This window comes from Eptatretus burgeri, chromosome 17, assembly GCF_056783735.1.
Source record: "Eptatretus burgeri isolate ZD-2024b chromosome 17, Ebu_testis_v1, whole genome shotgun sequence".
Taxonomy (NCBI): Eukaryota; Metazoa; Chordata; class Myxini; order Myxiniformes; family Myxinidae; genus Eptatretus; species Eptatretus burgeri.
Genome location: NC_140977.1, coordinates 52,894,707 through 52,917,195, shown reverse-complemented (window position 1 = coordinate 52,917,195; position 22,489 = coordinate 52,894,707). Strand labels below are relative to the sequence as shown.

Below are 22,489 nucleotides of genomic sequence, written 5' to 3'. Positions count from 1 at the left end.
GAACGAATGTCATCTATCAACTCTAACATTCTCAGACTAATAAAACAGTACGCCGAGTTCAACGTCCATCCGAGGGCATCTGTGAATCGCCCCACGTGCCAAACACCAATAGGGAGTTTGGGAGATGGTTGTGACTTTAAACTTCAGATTTATCTGAAAATCATCTGTGGTATAAATCCTCATTCATCACAAGGTACCAAAATCATACACAACTACTTTTACAAATCATTTTTTTTTAATAATTCCAAATCAACCACATTTCTATTACATTTTTAGTACGAATCAAATCGAATATTGAAAATAATTCTCTCACGTCGTCGAGCACAACATGTGCATCTCAACACAGTAGCACAATAGCCAATAGCCAAGCCCCACCCCAAACAGAATCAGTTTGAGAGGGTTGGCCCGTACAGCGTCGCTCGCGACAATCGCGCCACAAACACCAAGCAACAAGGAACGGGAAGTTCTCTCCACATCCGGTGGGAACATCCGGTGGGAAAAAAACGCTAAGACAGGCAAAAAACACAGGTCGGCATTACACTACCATAGCTCACACAGAATGCATAATTTTCCCCGACACACATTGCTATCAAACACACGATACACTTCCCTCATTAAAAGCATATTTCGGATTCGTCTCATTTTAAGTTTGGATGAGAATTTGCAATATGACGAGGGGAAAAGAAGGATCACCTAACAATTTACCGTTAAACGCAGATTAACACAATGAAAAGGTCAGATTTAATTGCACTCTCAAGCTTGAAAGGGTGCTGAGCCGATACGCGATTACGTCAACACGCACACTCATGAGCATTGCGTCTCATAGACTCGCCTGTGATCGCGTGCGATCACGTAACAAATATTTTTACAAAACCTTAAAATGTTCATTTTTCATCGGAATTGTTACAAAAACCTGTGAAGTTTCGTCCTCAACCCTTCTAAAATGTTATCATTCATCTCGTAGACCCTCACGATAAGCAGTCCCTCGACGGGACAATTCTCGGGCTTTTGTCGTGCCTGCTAAAACCTGCGGCGTCACCTGACCCGTGACGAATCTGCAACCTGCAACCTTCTTACGTGCTCGATCGAATTGCCTCGCTGAGACACGGCACTCGGCATAAACCTCATAAAATATCCGATTTTCTCCAGATTTTCGACAATCACGTATTCAGCATGCTTAACGACCACCAAAAGTGAAAACAGAATTTAAATTTACTTTAAAACGAACCCGTAACGTCGATCGAAGCAAACATCTCAGATCCCCACAGTAATTCACACAATTATTTAATATTATCTTATCAGTCAATGTCATAACCCCATGATATTCAGCCATCCCCGAACAATCTTTACATAATCCAACAGCTTAGCAAGTCAGGCTTGCACAGACTCCCCTCCTGACCACCACGCGTTGTCAACACGAAGCCAAAACAGCATACAAAGTTTATGAAACGGTAAGAAAGCCATTTCAAAGAGATTCGTGACCTTGGGTTTTTTTATCAGCACCAAACCACGAACAACCAGGCTGCTTTAACTCTCTGCCTGAAGTTTCTTTAGTTCTTAAAATATTATTTTCAATTCAGATTTTCACTAAAATTGAATTCACACACACACACACACACACACACACACACACACACACACACACACACACACACACACACACACACACACACACACACACACACACACACACTCAATCCGGTAAAAACACTCCCACACAAATGACATCCGCCACACACTGTAAATTAGCAGCACGTGCAATCATCGTTTTTCCTCTGGAATCGGTGTGCGCATTTCAACTAATCTTAAGTCTTCACAATCTACGATGACGACCAATCTCTATCTCCATTTTCCGTCTCACATGCATTCCCACAAGTTTTCAAAGCCAAGTCCCAATAGAGCATGTTTCATTGCAGTGTAATCTATGGGACTAGCACAAGTTACATTTCTCCACTCACTCAGCAACACATGCATTTCAATGCAAATCACCAGCCACGCTCCCAGCCGGTCAATCGTCTCCTGCACCCTACAAAACGTTTCGTGCAAATCATTGCATTTACAAATCCGTAACACCTCCACACAATACAATACAACAAACCAGAAATACAAACAGGTAACTCGATGAATATTTATAACTCTTATCTATTTCCTACTTAGCCATTGTCCTTGCTCGTTTACCTCGCCCATTTACCTGTGTCGGAAATATTGCTTGCACGTCTGTCTGTCTCTGTCTCTCACAGAATCAGGTCCATACCCGTCAAACATATATCTCACGCATGTCTTCTGCACGGTCTGAGGCATGTCGCTTCGTCATGCCCATTTAATTACTCCTCTGGCTCCTCGTCGAGCCTCTTCTTGCACTGTGCCATCTACACTCCGACCTTTATCACCAAGAGGAACCTAATTACTCCTCTGGCTCCTCATCGAGCCTCTTCTTGCACTATCCCATCACCTCCCTTTGCGCCCGCTCATTCATCCTCGAGCGGCTGCACCATCGGAGCGATGGTATCTGGCCATCTATCTGACCCCTCTTCTCCTCCAGCATTTTTATACAACAACTATAGTACTTATCGTTTGCTTAAAACGGACTCTTGCCGCAGGATCCTCTTCTTTCGATCAATAAAATTCTCTGACATGTACTTTCCTTTGTTCTCGATGTACGTTACCCATTGAGAACAGCCCCGTTGTCAGAGGGAAAGGGCAAACGCTCTCTGCTTACCATGCTCAAGCGATTGCCGCCCCTCCAGACCATGGACCGCCTGCTGGGAGTTAGTACATCCCGGACGAGCCCCCATTTGTTGTGGAAGTTATTGATTAACATTTTATTTGGTCCCGTATTTACTTTTAATTTACCGTTTAACCGACTCAATACAAATCCTGTTATTCAAATCAAAGACACCGATCAATTCACTTTCCACAACATGAAAGTACATCACATCAGAGAGTTTTATTATACTTGGTACTTTGCTAGTGCCAAGGAGTACAAGCCACTGAGATGGTATACATTCTCACGTGCTTGCACTAAAACAAGATTACAATTTCTGGTATTTATATGCTTTTCATGGGAGAGTGGTGGGGGCTGTTAAGCCTTAAACAAGAACTCCAAAATGCAATATGTGTCTTCTCGGTCAAAAGCAACTTTGTAATCATAACAACCTTGGTGTTATCAGAAAGGTCACTTTGTTCCAGAGCAAGACAATCCTTTTATCAACATTTAGGGAAAAAGGCGAAAGGGAAGGAACACTGACAGCCAATTTGACTCGCATAAAAAATCGCATAAAAATTAAATTTATAAAACACCAGCACAATTACAATTTAGAGTACATTAATATAATTATTTTCTTCCACAAAAGCTTCATAAAAGATGTCAAACCGGTCAACGTAATTCTGTGTATTTTGAAGTTGAGGAGAAGTGCCAAACGCCCTTTTCTTGTTTTGGTATCCTGCGTCGGAATGGTGACCAATCTCGGATGAAAACTATTGCTCAGAGAATGCTTTGGCAGAGCTTTGATAATGCAGTTAAAATCACAGCCCCTCGTCTGCTGCAGCTGTGACCCCTCAACCTCAAGACGGTGACCGAAGGCCTGAAGCACTTTTCTTTTCTTTTTGTAATTCTCTAACAGAGTTCGACCGGTTCCTGGAAGAGCGAGCACGCGTTGCGGACAACCTGCCCAACCTTCCTTTGCCTCCCACGAACCAGCCTTCATCACCGAACCGCCACAGACAGAGAACGCCCGTGAACCGCTCCGACGGAGACGAGAACCTGTTGCCTTCTTGATCACCGTTCTGCCAACGAGTCGCTCTCGCAGCCCCTGTGTTTTGCCACTGTCATCTCACAGTCTCTTACAGTTGCCTTCCTTAAGCCAATCCAGGCCTTCAGCTTAATAATTCTCTTATCCTTTTGCTTTTGTTGATTTCCCCTCCCCAAAAGTTTAAGCATTAAATTGTTTGTGGGTTTGGAGGTGCCTGCGTGAGTGTGCTTGGTCATGAGGTGGTGGTTGCTACATGGGGCCTAAAACCTTTTTGTGGTTGTTGACGTTTTCTTTTTCTTCCTGTTGTGTTGGTTTTTGAATTCTGATTTGGAATCCATACTTTGGGTGAATATTCAGAACAGTTCATCCCAGTAATCAGATTTCTTTTATTTTTAGCACAAAAACACATCAACTGTATTTTAGTTTGAACTGACAGTTAAACTAAATGTATTTATTCATCATACAACAACAGTTATTTCAACTTCTCGTTGAGACGATGACATTAGGAATCGATTGTCGAAGCTCGATGTCGAGGTAAGGTGTACCTCTGTAATGTAACAATGTACATGCAAAGAATTATATTGTATCGCTAATCGATACACAGCTTGGCTGCCATGACTGTAATGAAATGTACGTATGGTTGGTTGCTTGGACAAAGGGAATGTATTTATTTTGTGTACACTTATGCTGGAGTATCGACCTGCACTGCTTATTTGTTCGGTGTGGTTAGAGTTTCTATCTCTGCTTCTCTCCGTTCCTTGTTCCACAATTGTTAACCCCTTTCATGTTTGCCTATTGTGTGCCGTATCCCCTCCCATCACCGCCCTTACCCAACTGCCCATTTGTGCTGGTATCTCAACATTAAAGGTGCATGCACAGACATCGACCAAAATTATCTCTTCAGGTCCGCTTTTTTGATTACGACCTTTCACCCCAAGATATTGGCTCTTGAAAAGTCTCCTTGACCATCTTCCCATCATCTGAGAGAGGTATTGACGGGAAGTGCCAGTGATACAATTTATTTGGGGCTGTGCGTACTATGTTTAGACTATTTGATTGGTAAAATCGCTAGCTTTCATCCCTTAACTACATCTGCTTAAGTGATTATTTGTTGATGTAACGAATGGCATGTTGCTGCCATTTTTAGCTAACATTTATTTCGGATATTTCGCCAAATCATTGGCTTTGTGTGATGTCATTAAAGTGCTTTCAGTCTGCTCTGATTTTGAGCGTTTTCTAGCTACTCGCAGAGTACCCACCTGGCGGGCGATCTTGTTCCAAGCATGCAACTCGTTCTTTTGATGCATAGCTTTATTTTGACGGTGTATAGGCAACTGACAGCTCTGTATATGCAACAAACAAAAAAACCTGGGTTACGTGCATGAAGCAAAAACATACCTACTGCTTTAATTCAAAACACCTCACGACACTGGAAAACGTGGGGACAGGAATCCTGTACATACTGTAAATGGTGGAGACTTGTCATGCCCTCCCTGAGGTGGCGCGACATGATACACACTTACATCGAGAATTTGCATCCCCACCCCCCTCCTCCCCTCAAGACCACCGATAAAGATAAAACACCCTTATACATGAATTGGGGTCATGCTGATCCTCTGTAGCAAGTTTGAATGTAATTGGCCCAGAACTGTAGGAGAAGTAGCACGACAAACAAACTCCTGTCTGTGAATTACAGTTATAAGGATTAGAAAATGTATGGGTGGGTGGGACCAGGTGGTGGGGTGGAGGCTAGGCGTCAGTGTTTGGGGGCTCGGTGGACTGGTGGAGACATCTTTAGTGGGAAATGAAAATGAAACATGCAGATTCTTAATTTTCCAGGGAGTAGCATTCACACAGTTGTGTGTTCCAAAGGGGTGGGAGAAAGCAACTTGGATTAGACCCTATTTCACGGCCATGCCATTTCACTGGGAGTGGGGGCCCATCATCTCACATGAAACAAGTGCATGGTCGGGTGAGCAGGGCTTTGAGGCACTCGCAGTGTTGTAGCTTCTTGCGTAGAGCAGCTTGGCTGCCAGGACGCTATCGTTTTGTTGGGGCATGACTGCCGTTGATGCTGTGTCCCTATACCAGTACACTGGTACTCATTTCACCAACCTCAGAAGGATGACAGGCTGAGTCAACCCCACCTGGTGTTAATTCAGTGGAAAAACGGGGCTCAAACTCAGGACACTAAGATCCCAAGCCACCACCCTAACCGCTAAGCCAACACCAGGCTTCGTGTTGGCGCTGTTGCAATGATACATGTATCCAATCAGCAGTTGCAGAATGCAGCGGAGACAGTTGGAACGGTTGCCTTTGCAGAATGGTGGATTGACAGAGTGCTGCTCCTGTTGATCATTGTCATCACTCGCTCTGGTGCAGATATAAGTGAGTTAAACCAGTGTCGGGACACAAAATGGCTGAATTCTTCTATCAACTCTATCTCATCCACCTCAGACAGTTTGGCAAACCGTGTCATAGTGTTGCAGATGTGTCTGCATTTTCAATCAGATAGATTGTTTTTTAGATTCAGATACCAGACCATTGTAGAGTGCAGAGTTTTTCTCAATGAACCAGAAATATATTTTCTGACTCTTCAATGACCTGACATTCAATGACAGGGAAAGCAAGGATAAGAGTAATGCAAAAGTCAACGTAATTTTTTTTTGTCATTTTGATAGGGGCCCGCACAGGTGGTCATGTGCCATGCCACAATGGCAGTCCGTCATTGGGAATAAGGAATAATGAAGGAAAGTTAGACGACATTGTGTCTGGGTTGTGGCACTTCAGGGGGAACAGCCTTCGTCTAAAGAAAAGATAACATGGTAGTAAGGCATGGGTCTATCAGAGAATATTAGCCATGCCTAACCATCGCTTTGCTGATGGGTTTAATCAAAAGACAGCATGTTGTACTTCACAAACATATTGCATGTCCATCTGTGAATCTCAATAAGGATGTAAAATGAAGTGAACCACCCCCCTCCCAATTTTTTTTTTTTTAACACTAGTTGTTACCTCTGCCACCGAAGGTGAGTGGAAGTTATTGTCGTGTCCAGGCGATTAAGACTGACCTGGACGGATAGCCGAACGATTCTACGTTGAAGGCAAACATGTGATCCTTGGAGATAATACCGTGCATGGGATGGAGGGCGGTAAGCACGTACCAGAGGCATTCACCAGGACGGAGTCACAAGGGTTTATACTCAAACCCACAACGAATAGACAGACACAAACAAATTTAATAAATAAGGGCTTAATGAACATGAATCAAATGCTTATAATGGAAACAAATCAAAAAAGTGGGAATAAATGCACAAGGTAAACTAACACCGAAAGTTGAGACGTCTCCACACACAGTTACAAAAACAGACAAGGGGAAAGATAAAATAAAAGAAAATCCCTTCCTTTATTCTGGCACTTCGCTGGGGGTCCAGAGATGATCTTTGAGGAGCTTGGGGATCGAACCGTGTTGTCCTGCGTGGGAAACCGCACCCAAAAAAGCGCCCAGCTGCTCTCTGGGCGGGAAACATACACAGTAATTCACGCGGGTGGTCCTCCTTCGTTGAGTATCCTCCTCATGATCGAATGTGCCGACCCCGTTCCTCTTCCACCAGGTCCGCTCACAATAATGGCCCACCTTCCTCCTGTCTCTGTCTCGACTTCACAACTCACCTTAACAGTAGTGGCTCGCATCTTGCTCAAGCACACGAGCAAAGCCACACAGCACGAACATGCAAATCGTGCAGCCTTCTTCGGTGTGTCGAGAAGCCAGCCAGTGAGACTCTTTCGTCTCCACTGTGAACTTCACACAACTTTCTCCTCTTCTCACATGTTCTGACATCCACCGACCAATCATAAGCCTCGGAGCATGGCCTGTTGGCCCGAAGCCAAGAAGGCGGGGTTTGAGAATGAGAACGCATGATACGGGTCGATTTTCCAAGCTGTGAATAGCTTTCTGGAGAAGTACTTCAAACCATCAGTGAGAAGGTGGTGTGGCTAAAATTTTGATGCTTTCACCACAACAAGCCAGATAAAGGTTGAACTCACCGATTTCGCTGGGAAGTAGGACTCACTGAAAGGTAGCGTACCGGCCAGTTATAAGGTACACATGCACCCTCCCCGTCCTCCCCCTTGGCATGATGAAGATCAAATGGAGCTGGAGATACTCACACAGATTGTCATTGAAGTGAAAGAATCCTCACAACACTTTAATTCTCTTAAATATTGTGCAGTGTGAATTGTGTGATGTTAATCCTGTTTTTAAAGACACACACCACCTACTCGAGCACCTATCACACATTGTACACATGCTGTAAAAGTTCTTGTTGATACGACCAGCCAATGCATTGATCACCTGTCCAAAAGGAATGAACTCAATGGCTCCACTCTGGGATACATGTCACTGACAATAGACTGTTTGACAATAAACGGTTTAAATTTTCAGGTTGTGTGAAACCCGAGCTCAAAGCCTTGGCAGTGTGTTTGTACTTCTGATTGGATATGTGGACAATTTGGTAGAAGCAGCGTCCAGAGCAGTCAAGTTTTCCACCAAAGAGGTCAACGATTGTCCGTATCCTTGCTCTTCGGGTCCTCACCGAACACAGATGAGAGTTTCGGCAGGGGTTGCTTGCAGCCTATGTTGATCTCTGTGAAGCATTTGATTCAGTGAATCAGGATGCCCTCTGGGTGATTCTTGGTCTTCGTGCGTTGCCACCAAAACTGATCGATCTGATGTCTGAAATATACTCTGGTACTGAGAGTGCTGTGAGATGTGGTGGTACCATCTCTGACTTATTTCCAGTTGTTACTGGAGTTTGTCCTGGGTGTGTACTGGCCCCCACACTTTTCATCACTTGTATGGACTGGATTCTGGGGAGGATGTCGGAGAGATCAAGCTGCGGTGGATAGTTTGGGAATGTCAAGATCTTTGACCTTGATTTCGCAGATGATGCAGTCATATTTGTGGAGACTCTAGATATCCATTTCGGGGCCCTTGGGGTGCTTATTGAGGAGTCGGAGCCGCTGGGATTACGGGTTTCCTGGGTCAAAACTAAGATCCAGGCATTCAATGACATCTCGGATGCTACTGTCCTGTCTGTGCCTGTTTGTGGTGAGGATTTTGAGGTCATGGAGAGATTCACTTACTTTGGCAGTGATATTCATGTCTCTGCTGGCTGAAAGTCAGAGGTCAATAGATGTCTGGGTTGAGCCTGGGGAGTCATGGATTCACTGGATCATGGGGTGTGGCGCTGCCGGTACCTGTGCGGGAGGACGAAAGTCCGAGTGTTCAGGTCCTTGGTGCTTCCAGTATTGCTCTATGGATGTGAGACTTGGACTCTGACGAAGGATCTGAGACGGAGACTTAATTCCTTTGGTACCAGGTCTCTTTGGAGAACCCTTGGTTATCGCTGATCAGACTTTGTGTCCAACGAGTGGTTGCTGAGAGAGACCCAATGAGATTTGTTACCTGCATAGTCCGTGAGCGTCAGCTGCGGCTGTATGGACATGTGGCTCGTTTTCCTGACGCTGATCCCACTCACCAGATTCTCTCAGTGAGGGAGCCTCGTGACTGGATGAGGCCAAAGGGCCGACCACGTGCCTCGTGAGTGGAGGAGACCAATGGGCCAACCACGTGCCTCGTGAGTGGAGGAGACCAATGGGCCGACCACGTGCCTCGTGAGTGGAGGAGACCAATGGGCTGACCACGTATCTCGTGAGTGGAGGAGACCAATGGGCCGACCACGTGCCTCGTGAGTGGAGGAGACCAATGGGCTGACCACGTATCTCGTGAGTGGAGGAGACCAATGGGCCGACCACGTGCCTCGTGAGTGGAGGAGACCAATGGGCCGACTACGTATCTCGTGAGTGGAGGAGACCAATGGGCCGACCACGTGCCTCGTGAACGGAGGAGACCAATGGGCCGACCACGTTCCTCGTGAACGGAGGAGACCAATGGGCCGACCACGTGCCTCATGGTTACAGCAGGTTGATCGGATCGGGTTACAGCAGGTTACAGCAGCAGGTTACAGCTCAAGGAGATGGGGATGGGGCCAGGCATCTCCCTGGGGGATGGCCAGACAGAGACCCCTGGAGTACTGGGGGAAAGTGGACGCAGCGACGTGCTGCTCCGGCGCATGCTCCCATACCTGACCTGACCTGACCTGACCTGACTTCATTTGTATGACACTCTCCCCAAAGAATTTAAAATATTATCTTTTTTCATTAAAAATTTAAAAAGAAAAGATTTTAAAATAGGTTTTTATTTTCAATTTGAACGCGCACGGAATGCACAAAAGAGGAATGCGGTGTCGTTCGGATGACATTTATTTATTACGTACTGCCAAACGGATGATAATAATTGGTGACATATAAATCTTCTCGCCTCCAATTTTGTTTCTTTCTCTGTAAAGTGCAATATCCTGAAACAACAGATTTTTTTGGAGCGGTGTATAAGCATACATATATATATATATATAAATAAATAAAAAATTTCGCCTGAACCGAGTTTTTCGTCCTTCGTCCGTGTTCAATCATAATTTTCCCTTCACGTTCGAAGTATTAATTAATTCGGAGGTGAAACGCGCAATATTCTCGACGTTCACTGAAGTCGGAGGGTTGTGGTGTTAACTGGGGTCGTGTAGGCCATAGGGGTTGCAGGTCTGTCCTGGTGATGTTCAGGAGGTTTACCTCGTTATGGGAGTAACTGTGAGGCGAGGTGAACACGCCACGTGGTTTGCGGCCGGTTGTGACGGACACAGAACGTTGGTTCATGGTAACCAGCAGGTAAGCTCGAACAGGTGAGTGGTGAGGTGCTGCTGATCCCTTTTCCCCAGTGCATGGTGATAATTTATCATAATTACCTCTTGTCGGAGAAACAAGACATGGCACACGCAGGTAAAAACCGGGTTGGGTCTTGTTGAGGTTCATGAATAGTCATGTGAACTCTTTGGTGAATCATAAACTGGCGTCGCGTTCCAACCGCGTTGTTTTCATTCGCACCAAGGTGAGCACCTGGTCCTTGGACGTGACAGGTAAACGTATGTCTCTTGTGTGCTCTTGGTCATCCGCGCTCTTTTTATCGAGATACTCAACTAGCTGATGTATCTACATTGGATAAATTGGGCGTTGATGTAACAGATGTGAGGGTGACGGTGACGGCGTCTCTCTTTTTTTCCTCTCTTTCCTCCCCTTTCTCATTCGTTGTCTCCCTCCCCCTCCCCTCCCCCACTTTCCTCCCCCTCCCCACTTTCCTCCCCCTCCCCCCATTTCCTCTCCCTCCCCCCATTTCCTCGCCCTCCCCCCCCCCATTTCCTCCCCCTCCCCCCATTTCCTCCCCCTCCCCCCATTTCCTCCCCCTCCCCCCATTTCCTCCCCCTCCCCCCATTTCCTCCCCCTCCCCCCATTTCCTCCCCCTCCCCCCATTTCCTCCCCTCCCCCCATTTCCTCCCCCTCCCCCATTTCCTCCCCCTCCCCCCATTTCCTCCCTCCCCCCATTTCCTCCCCTCCCCCATTTCCTCCCCCTCCCCCCATTTCCTCCCCCCTCCCCCATTTCCTCCCCCTCCCCCCCATTTCCTCCCCCTCTTTGCTCCCCCTCTTCCTCTCTTTCTTCCACCCCCCCCTGCGAGCGTGTCGAATCACAAGCACCTTTGTGGTGAGTGGTGCATGTCTGCTTAATACTGTTGTGGGCCGGGGTTCAGCGGCGATAAACGACCGCCAGGGGGCACAGTAGGGTCATCTCCACCGAACACCCGGAATTGCAGGTCGTAACCTTCGGACGACTCCGAAGGTCACGGCTCACTTAAGGACCGTGCTCGCCAATTCTCTGACGGCGTGGGGTAGGGTTAATAGCGAATTAGATATACCTAAGTACCCACGTCGTTAAATTACCGGGTAAGTCACTCCCTCGACGGACTCTCGAACCGGGTTGCTCTAGCGACCTCAGTCCGGTGTAACGGAGCAGAATTACCAAAGTCCGTCGGTCCAAATGAACAATTGCAGCAACAAGGCCTCCCTAATTCCCAATACGCACAGTGCTAAACCAATGGAAGAAAGTGATGGACAACGAGCTGGTACATTGAACAATTGGGGGGTTTATTTATAATGGGGCAGAGGAGCACGAAAAGAGCAGAGTTAAACCGACTATCAGAAATGCAATTTAATGTACAAGGCACTTAACAGTTTCTACTTAAGGACGGGTGCCACAGACACACACACACACTCACACACACACTCACACACACACACACACACACGCACGCACACTCACACACGCACACACACTCACACACACACACACACACACACACACACGAAATGTGGCCGGTTGGGCACCTTTCCGCCTCGTGCGGTCTGGTCGAGACGAGCTGGTTCGGGGGGGGGGGGACGGACTCGAACCCACACCTTCGTCGCCACACCAAGAACCAGGGACCGCGCTCTCCAACCAGCCACACACCAACGAACCAAGACCCAGGAGAAAACCAGAGACGACGCTGACCCAGGACCAGACGAACCAGCCAGCACCAAGACCCACGACCCCCAAGACCAGCGCTCCGGAGCCTGACGTTCCTTTATTCATTTCTTGTGCGGGGTGAGAAAATCGCCATCTGAGGAATCTCAACTCTAATTGGCCGGGGTGTCGTGGGAAAGTCGTCCTCTGTCGGAATTTCAATCCTCATTGGCCGGGGTGTCGTGGGAAAGTCGCCCTCTGTAGGAATCTCAACCCTCATTGGCCGGGGTGTCGTGGGAAAGTCGCCCTCTGTGGCAATCTAAATCCTCATTGGCCGGGGTGTTGTGGGAAAGTCGCCCTCTGTAGGAATCTCAATCCCAATTGGCCGGGGTGTCATGGGAAAGTCGTCCTCTGTGGGAATCTCAATCCTCATTGGCCGGGGTGTCGTGGGAAAGTCGCCCTCTGTAGGAATATCAATCCTCATTGGCCGGGTGTCGTGGGAAAGTCGCCCTCTGTAGGAATCTCAACCCTCATTGGCCGGGGTGTCGTGGGAAAGTTGCCCTCTGTAGGAATCTCAATCCTCATTGGCCGGGGTGTCGTGGGAAAGTCGCCCTCTGTCGGAATCTCAACCCTCATTGGCCGGGGTGTCGTGGGAAAGTCGCCCTCTGTTGGAATCTCAACCCTCATTGGCCAGGGTGTCGTGGGAAAGTCGCCCTCTGTAGGAATCTCAATCCTCATTGGCCAGTGTGTCGTGGGAAAGTCGCCCTCTGTGGCAATCTAAATCCTCATTGGCCAGTGTGTCGTGGGAAAGTTGCCCTCTGTAGGAATCTCAACCCTCATTGGCCAGTGTGTCGTGGGAAAGTCGCCCTCTGTAGGAATCTTAATCCTCATTGGCCAGTGTGTCGTGGGAAAGTAGCCCTCTGTAGGAATCTCAACCTTCATTGGCCAGGGTGTCATGGGAAAGTCGCCCTCTGTAGGAATCTCAATCCTCATTGGCCGGGGTGTCATGGGAAAGTCGTCCTCTGTGGGAATCTCAATCCTCATTGGCCGGGGTGTCGTGGGAAAGTCGCCCTCTGTAGGAATATCAATCCTCATTGGCCGGGGTGTCGTGGGAAAGTCGCCCTCTGTAGGAATCTCAACCCTCATTGGCCAGGTGTCGTGGGAAAGTCGCCCTCTGTTGGAATCTCAACCCTCATTGGCCGGGGTGTCGTGGGAAAGTCGCCCTCTGAAGGAATCTCAACCCTCATTGGCCGGGGTGTCGTGGGAAAGTCACCCTCTGTGGCAATCTCAACCCTCATTGGCCGGGGTGTCGTGGGAAAGTCGCCCTCTGTCGGAATTTCAATCCTCATTGGCCGGGGTGTCGTGGGAAAGTCGCCCTCTGTGGCAATCTAAATCCTCATTGGCCGGGGTGTTGTGGGACAGTCGCCCTCTGTCGGAATTTCAATCCTCATTGGCCGGGGTGTCGTGGGAAAGTCGCCCTCTGTGGCAATCTAAATCCTCATTGGCCGGGGTGTCGTGGGAAAGTCGCCCTCTGTAGGAATATCAATCCTCATTGGCCGGGTGTCGTGGGAAAGTCGCCCTCTGTAGGAATCTCAACCCTCATTGGCCGGGGTGTCGTGGGAAAGTCGCCCTCTGTAGGAATCTCAACCCTCATTGGCCGGGGTGTCGTGGGAAAGTCGCCCTCTGTAGGAATCTCAACCCTCATTGGCCAGGGTGTCGTGGTAAAGTCGCCCTCTGTTGGAATCTCAACCCTCATTGGCCAGGGTGTCGTGGGAAAGTAGCCCTCTGTAGGAATCTCAATCCTCATTGGCCAGTGTGTCGTGGGAAAGTCGCCCTCTGTCGGAATCTCAACCCTCATTGGCCGGGGTGTCGTGGGAAATCGCCCTCTGTGGCAAACTCAACCCTCATTGGCCGGGGTGTCGTGGGAAATCGCCCTCTGTGGCAAACTCAACCCTCATTGGCCGGGGTGTCATGGGAAAGTCGCCCTCTGTAGGAATCTCAATCCTCATTGGCCGGGGTGTCGTGGGAAAGTCGCCCTCTGTAGGAATCTCAACCCTCATTGGCCAGGGTGTTGTGGGACAGTCGCCCTCTGTGTGTGATTCGACAAGGGGCACGCCCCTGCCTTTTTGGGTGGTTTCCGATCTGAGGCAATGGAAATCTCTGCCCACGTACGTGGCTGGACACGCATGTGTAATGGCGATGTGCGAAGTGAAGTCACATGTTGGCTGTGACAGGAGAGGAAGTCTGTGAGCCATGAGTGGAGATGGCCTTGGATACCATAAGAAGAGAGCTTGGTGAGCAGGGCAGGGTGCCAGACCATATCGAAAGCTCGCGATATGTCCAGGCAGATGGCTCTGATTTCATCTTTGGCATTCTGATCTCCATCCATTGTTGGGAAAGCAGAAGCAGAATATCCAGGGTTGAGTGACCTGATCGAAATCCAAATTGATGGTCGAAAATCAAGCCATTGGAGAAGAAGAAGGATTTAATGTTGAAAGCAATGATGAATTCCGTAACTTTGCTGTTGATTGGGAGAAGGCTGATTGGTCTGCGGTTACAGGGATCATTTGTTACACCTTTTTATGCAGGGCAGTGACGTTTGCTGATTTCCAAGCAGATGACCTTGAGCAATTGAGAGGGTGAATAGAACAGAGAGAGGGTGAGCAAGAGCAGCAGAGAAGGTTTTTAGAACACGAGGGCTGAGGCCGTCTGGACCGGTTGCAGAATCTGAGTCGAGGTTTGACAGCAAGCTCTCCACCTTGTCAAGAGAAAAGGACACAGAGTCCAGGGACAGTTGGGTGCGACTGGGTAAGGTGGGTAGAGAAAGTGATGGGTTTTGGACACAAGATTTAGCTGCAAACACCGAGTTTAGGCATTCAGCTTTTTCACGTGCGGTATCAGCAGTGCTGCCATTTGAGGTAAGGGAGGGGATGGAGGGGGAATATACACCAGAAACAGATTTGATTCGATGCCACCAGGATTTTGAGGAGGGAGAGAGGTTTGAGAGTTCAGACTTGACATTGGAAAGATGTTGTTTTCTGGCTCTCCTGAGGGTAGAGACATACTTGGTCTGAGCTTTATGGAAGGAACTGAGATTGCCTTCAGTTGGATTTGCCTTCCATGAGGCAAAGGCAAGTTGTTTCAGGACAACTGCCTCGCCCCAAGCTTCAGTGTACCATTGGCAGGAGGAAGGGAAGGACAACTGAAGACGAGATGGGAGAAATCTCTGCATTAGAGAGAGAGAGCAAGTTTCTTTGAAGGAATTGCCAAGATGAGTTGATGTCAGAGAAAGTAGAAATGGAAGACCAGTCTCGAAAGGTGCCTGCAATAGCTCGCCTGCTCTTCATGAAGGACACTTTGGGATCTTTAATGTCTACAAACCAGTGCTCGTGGACAGCACACCCAGTTTAACGTCCATCCGAAGGACGCCACACACATTGATGAATCGTCCTGCCTGTGAAACACTAGGGTGACAGTTCATAGCTGTGTCGGCATTTCAACCCATGCTAGACGGCTTAGATTGGAGTGTGCTGATGTGCTGATTGGAGTGTCCTTCCTTTTTTTATAATCATCATCTTTTCTACCCCCATGGACTCTCCCCAAACAAAGTATTTCCCAGTTCCCGTTTTCACTTCCTCAGAGTTTGCTTCTGTTTCCATCTTGTCCACCCCATGTTTCCCCACAATCCTTATCCCTCCAAGCCTCCCTCGATTTTGTCCCTTATCCCTGCTGTTGCTGTGTTCCCTGACCCTCCTCCCCCCCCCCCCACCACCCCTCTCTCTTTCGACTGTTCCTTTTGTTCTGCTACATTCTGATCCATTCTATGTTCTTCTGGGTTCGTTCGTTTGTTTGTTGGTCCTAAAAAAAAAAAAATCTGTTTTATAGCCTAAAAAGTTAGCATTGGTTTCCATTCAGCTACTCTGCCTCTGGGGAGGAAGGATGATGTAATTTGGCCTCATGTGAATGCTCCCCAACTTCCCATGCGAATGCTTCTCACCGTGTGCAGTAATGTGGGTGACACGAGGAGGCATTCTCTGCGGTATGCTCTTGGTGTACTATACCATCGCACGTGCTTTGGGACAAGACCATGAGAAGAATGGCTCTGGCCACGATACGGACACGAGCCCCAGCGTTGGGAGTGACCCGACTGCCGACACACAGAGGCGCAAACTTACCCTTGCCATATGTATCCCTCAACTAACAAAGCATCTTGACGCACCGTCTATTATATTTGGAGCGGACATGTTCATTGTGTAATGAGCATTTTTTTTATTTCTCTTTGGTTGAAATCACCTGTGGAGTTTATTACTTAACGCTGCTTCTGGGGCTAGACAAAACGCTGTTTGAAGCCAAAAGACAGGACCAGTTGGCGGCTCTTAAGACTTTGGTGGAAATGCGGGACGTGAACCAACGATACAAGATCATTGACATGATGTTGCAAGGCCTTTTCAAGGTATGTGATGTGGATCCTTGGTGCTCTTCCTGGGTTCTGTTTGAAGGCCCTAACATTGTTCGACAGACTGATGGTATAACCTTAAAGTTCCAATCACAAGATTATGAGATTGTAGAATGTTGTGAATGCCATCCTTTGATATTTACATGTGGCGTTTCAACAACCTCGGAACATGAATTTGTTTTTGTAGTGGAGGAAATGCTGAACCAGACAACAACCACAGTCTGCAACATGCAAAGCAGTGTAACCTGGTGTCGAGGGATAGCCAAGTAGACCAGACCATTTGTTACCTGTAGATTTGTTACATGAACTTATAATTATTCTGGGTTCCAGCGATAACTCGCCTCCTCATTGTGAAGAACACCGTGGCATCTTTAACGTACACCATCATTTCCAGCATGAGCAGACGGGTCACCCTGCTTAACGTGCACTTTGATGCCTCGCCCGGCATGCAAAACACCGGAATGACAGTTTTAGCTGCATTGGGATTCAAACCAAGGTGAGACAGCTTAGAGGCGAGTGTGGATACCTCTTGATTAGGCATGGGGAACCTCCGACAAGCGGGTCATCAATATGTGCTCCCTCCCTCGGATGGACGTTAAACTTGGCGTTCTGTTTGCTAGCATTAGTTAGTTGGTGGACGTTAAAGATCCCAGATTGTCCTTTGCAAAGAGAACGCCAGCTATCACTGGCATCCTGAATGGATGACAAATTCCCACACTTGCAGTTGAGAATTGTGGCCCTCAAAGGAATCCTTCCAAATCCTCTCCCTGTTTAGGCTGGAGTCCATGGTAAGGACTAACAAAGTCCTTCCTTGGCAGACCTAAACTGCTATCCACATACGAGGCTTTCATCCACAGTTTGATGGAGTACTGCTTTCTCTTATGAGCCAGCGTCCCTACCTCACACCATTCTCAGCTTCACGCAGTGGAAACCAAGGTCTTCGAGATCATTGGAATCTCCTGGGATGAAGCTGACTCCATGGATCCATTACTTATCTGTGTTTATACTGTTGCGGTTCTACAAAGCCGGCACTATCCCAAGGCAATGACACACAACAATTTGCAGTCCCGAGGCCGTCATTTCATTAGTATTCGTTTTAGGTAGCCATCCCTTATGTCTCGTGGATAGATGTGACAAAATGTGTTGTGAGGGCTTTTCAGGAAGGTCTTTATTCTTATTCTCTCTATTTTGTTTGCCTTTCTGCCCACACATTGCTACCCCTTCTTCACACATACATGCACGCATAGCCACAACTAATTGGCACATGTCGCCAAAACGCATTCAAACCTCACAGCATTACCCAACCAAAGCTGACCTCAGACCTTCGCCATATTCAAACCCCAATGCTACAACATTTCTACAACCACCACAACGGCTTCCTAAAAATCCACACATCCTGGGACCACAGCTCAAACTTGCCTAAATCACCAGTGACGCCACAATCTTGACCACAACCACCTCCATCACAAACTTGCCACACATCAACTGCTACACTACACCACCACTGCCATCGCTCAGCCCCCATCACTATTAACAACCACCACCACCTTTTGGGGCCGGCGGGGAAGAGGAGACATGCTGATGGTCGGGGCGCACGATTGAGTACCTCGACCCATGTTATTCTATGAGCTCTGTCACGTGACAGAGTTCAGAGCAAATGAGGCCATTTCCGGTACGAAATCCTCGCCTGAGCAGAGCTAATGCTGGGGCAAGCAGCAGCTTCTTCACTCTCTGCAGATCTGGATAAAATCACAAGCTGGTCCAACACATGGAACATGTCCTTCAACCCTGACATATCTCACACTCTCACTATGTCTCTCCCAGAGGACTGTCTGGAACCCCCCTCCCCCTATCTACTTTCTCAACAATCCTCTTGAAGTCCTTTCATTCAAGTTTCTGGGTCTCACTATCTGCCATGGTCTTTCCTGGGAAAGCTACATTTCCAAGCTGGCCTCCAAAGCCAGTCGCCGACTGGGCATCCTCCATAATGCAAAGTCCTTCCTTGGCACACCTGAGCTGCTGACCACATTCAAAGCTTTTGTCCGCAGCCTGATGGAGTACTGCTCTCCCCTCTGCGCTGGTGCTCCCGCCTCTCACCTTTCTCGGCCTCATGTTGTGGAAACCAAGGCATTTAGGGTCATTGGTATCTCCCGCAATGTAGCTGAGTCTTTGGGTCTCTCACTCTCTCACTACAGGTATGTCAGTGGTCTGTCTGTCTCTTCTACAGTCTCCTCTCTGGCCTCACCCCCCCCATGCTTTGTCTGAGATATGTTCCCACCCCCCCCCCCAAATTTCTTCAGGGTTCTCAAGGTCTGCCAGCAACCCCCTCTGGTAAAACTACCAAAATGAAGAATCACTGCTCACCTTCACTCTTTCATTCCTCTTTTTTCCTGCCTTTGAAACAAACTCCACACTCTCTTTAATCCCACTCTTCCCTCCAGGTCTCCAAAACAGCTATTCACCATCATCTCTTATCTTCCCCCATCCAAAACCACGATCTTTTCTACCCCTGCTAACCCACCCCTAACCAACCTCCTTCAAATTCCCTGCTTTTCTTCCTGAAAGTCCCTGTCGTGTCCATTTTGTATTCCCCATGTTCCCCACCCAATCCCTTTCCCTTCCACAGATCTCCTAATGTCTCTGTTCCACACTTTCTTCCTTCTCTCCCCCCCCCCACCACCCCCTTGTCTCCTGCTCCCCTTGTTGTAAGTTCTGTGTGTTCGCGCTCATACGAGCCTCGACGTTGCATACAAAAACATGAATATGGTGTTTCCTGCCTGTCCACGGACCGTGCTACTCTATACAATCCTACCTTTATGATAAAATTCCTCCATCTACCTCACAAACATGTTAAAATATACAGACACTGTCAGACCACAACATTCAGGGAGGATACATTCCTTTAAAATGCCGTGAAGGTCGAATCCGTGGATGTTGGGGCATTGTTTCATTGAGAAAAAGGGAGATAGGTTCTTGGCAGTTCGTGATTCATGAGGGAAAATATATTTTTAAAAACCCTCGAATATGTGAAGCACAGAGCTGCGAACGTAGATGCAGGTCACGTTTTATGAACCGCGAATATGCGGGATCCAGAGCAGCACAGTGAATGTTGGGGTCGACAGTAAATATAGATATCTCTTTCTAACCAGTCAATGATATAAATGTTTAGTACATTCCAGGTAGGTTAGAAAGCTGAAATTTTGCATACTGATGCAACTCAAATCCAAAATTCCAGGAAGAATCACAAAACGGTCGGAAAAATTCCGTAAACGAAAATGGCCACGAATAAAAGTCGGATGGTGCAGCCATGGTCTGCTTATTTCAGGTCACGTGACCTAGGGCAAAAGACAAAGAAATGGAATGCTTTGCAGAATATCACAATGGCAACAATTAATATATGCAGCTGCTTTTGATTTTGCTTTAATCAGCGGCCGTGGAAGGTTGTGAAGTGTATATCTAATATCTAAAGGTCTTTCTAAGCATCCACTAACTGATTTACTAACTGATAAATGTTTAGTACCTTCTCGTTGAGGTAGAAAGTTGAAATTTTGCATACTGATGCAACTCTAAGCCAATATCCTAGGAAAAATCACAAAAGCATTGGAAAATTTTCATAAACAAAAATATCCTTCAAAACGTAGGCCGGTGCAGACTCGGTCTGCTCACTGCAGGACACGTGACCCAAGACAATGGAGCTTGCATTCAAACTGGTTGCTAGGCAATGCCAACATGAATCTCTTCGGCATCTTGTTCTTTACGAAATCTAAAGATTTCGTAAGTATATTGATGCCTTCCGTTTCTGTTTGTTTGTTTATTACTTACGAAATCTAAAGATTTCATAAGTATATTGATGCCTTCCGTTTCTGTTTGCTTGTTTGTTTGTTTGTTACTTACGAAATCTATAGATTTCGTAAGTATATTGATGCCTTCCGTTTCTGTTTGTTTGTTTGTTTGTTACTTACGAAATCTAAAGATTTCGTAAGTATATTGATGCCTTCCGTTTCAGTTTGTTTGTTTGTTTGTTTGTTTGTTTGTTTGTTTGTAGGCATGATAACTCGAGAACGGAAGAAGCTACCAATGTCAAATTACACCACGTGATTCAGGAGGGTGATCGCTAGTGCTGATTAGATTTTGGTCAAAATCAGTCAAAGGTCAAGGTCACGGTGAGGTCAAATATTCGATTTTTGATGGTTTGGTACAGATAACTCGAACGGACGAAGCTACCAATGTCAAATTACACCACGTGATTCAGGAGGCTGAACGCTAGTGCTGATTAGATTTTGGTCAAAATCGGTCAAAGGTCAAGGTCACAGTGAGGTCAAACATCCAAATCATTCGATTTTTGATGGTTTGGTGCAGAATCATCGTAGAAACTTCTGGTTTGCGTCGCTACCTTCTCGAGAGACAGCTTTTATTAGACAAGGTCAGAGGTCAAGTTGACAATTTCGTAAGTCCCAGTCTATGACTGCTTGTTACTTACGAAATCTAAAGATTTCGTAAGTGTGTTGATGTCTTCCGTTTCAGTTTGTTTGTTACTTACGAAATCTAAAGATTTTTGTAAGTATATTGATGCCTTCCGTTTCAGTTTGTTTGTTACTTACGAAATCTAAAGATTTTTGTAAGTATATTGATGCCTTCTGTTTCTGTTTGTTTGTTTGTTTGTTTGTAGGCACGATAACTCGAACGGAAGAAGCTACCAATGTCAAATTACACCACGTGATTCAGGAGGGTGATGGCTAGTGCTGATTAGATTTTGGTCAAAATCGGTCAAAGGTCAAGGTCACAGTGAGGTCAAACATAATTCCATAAATTCATGTGGAGAAATGGAGTATTTTTGCTTCGCTCGACGTTACGAGTTCGTTTTAACTTCAATTTTAATTTTGTCTTCGGTTTTTGCGATCGCTTAGGACGCTTAAAACTCGGTTGTCGAAATTCTGGTAAAAATCGGATGTTTTGGAGACGTTTTAAGATTGTATAAAAAATATTTCACTCGACGCGTCACGGGTCGTACCATGATGCAGTGCGCTCGAGCAGATGCGTCGTTGAGTGACGTTAAGGTTTTGCGTGGAGAAATGGAGATTTTTTGCTTCGCTCGACGTTACGTGTTCGTTTTAACTTCGATTTTAATTTTGTCTTCGGTTTTTGTGATCGCTTAGGACGCTTAAAACTCGGTTGTCGAAATTCTGGAACAGCGATGAATAACTGATAAATATAATAAATAATAAGTCTTTTATCAGATTCTTCTGAAAAGTAATACACCTATTATCTGGCATATCCTGCTTGTACTGAATCACTTTTTTAAAAATAAAAACAAAAAAATGGAATTTTTATAAGAAATCTAGTTTTTGTCTGGGACTCATTATCTGCAAACCACAGTGTAAAATCGTAGACCACAATGAATTCAGAATTCAAGCTCCCCTTGGGCTTCTGACTGATTCATGCTTTTATTAGACAAGGTCAGAGGTCAAGTTGACGATTTCGTAAGTACCAGTGTTTGACTGTTTGTATTGTTGCGGTATTCGCGCCCGCCGGCGTGCGGACGGCCACGTAACTCGAATCGCGGCACGTCGCCCACCGGACGGACAATCCAGTCGTGACCCTCTCGGACTAACGCCGGGAACCAGTCACGGGTGGACCTTTCGGTCTCACCGCGATCGAGCCAATCAGCCCCCGCGTGGGATAGGGTTGCTCGCCAAATTCGACTTACCTAAGTACCCACGCGGAGGGTAGACCGGGCGATCGCACCTCGCCGCAGGTCGACTTCGGACACGGGCCACTTAAGCGACCCGTTCCGTACTATCAGAATAACCGAGCGGTGTTATCGTCGACCTCGAC

The 22,489-nt window shown here is 47.0% G+C and overlaps 2 protein-coding genes across 7 annotated transcripts in view; both read left to right on the top strand.

The window, feature by feature from the left end:
• The window catches only part of LOC147010120 (TOM1-like protein 2), a 48,079-nt gene extending 43,110 nt beyond the window's left edge, over positions 1–4,969 (top strand). For all 5 annotated transcript variants that reach the window (XM_085862285.1, XM_085862283.1, XM_085862284.1 and 2 more), the window contains one exon: positions 3,624–4,969. In XM_085862285.1, the coding sequence (XP_085718411.1) occupies positions 3,624–3,778 (155 nt within the window). In that variant the 3' untranslated portion in view covers positions 3,779–4,969. The remainder of the gene's footprint in view (positions 1–3,623) is intronic.
• Positions 4,970–10,309: 5,340 nt separating this feature from the next.
• Positions 10,310–22,489, top strand: part of CCDC134 (coiled-coil domain containing 134) — a 33,426-nt gene continuing 21,246 nt past the window's right edge. The window contains exons 1-3 of one of the 2 annotated variants that reach the window (XM_085862298.1): positions 10,310–10,549; positions 16,205–16,384; positions 16,530–16,651. In XM_085862298.1, the coding sequence (XP_085718424.1) occupies positions 16,207–16,384; positions 16,530–16,651 (300 nt within the window). In that variant the 5' untranslated portion in view covers positions 10,310–10,549; positions 16,205–16,206. The remainder of the gene's footprint in view (positions 10,550–16,204; positions 16,385–16,529; positions 16,652–22,489) is intronic. The other variant, XM_085862297.1, reaches the window with a different exon arrangement.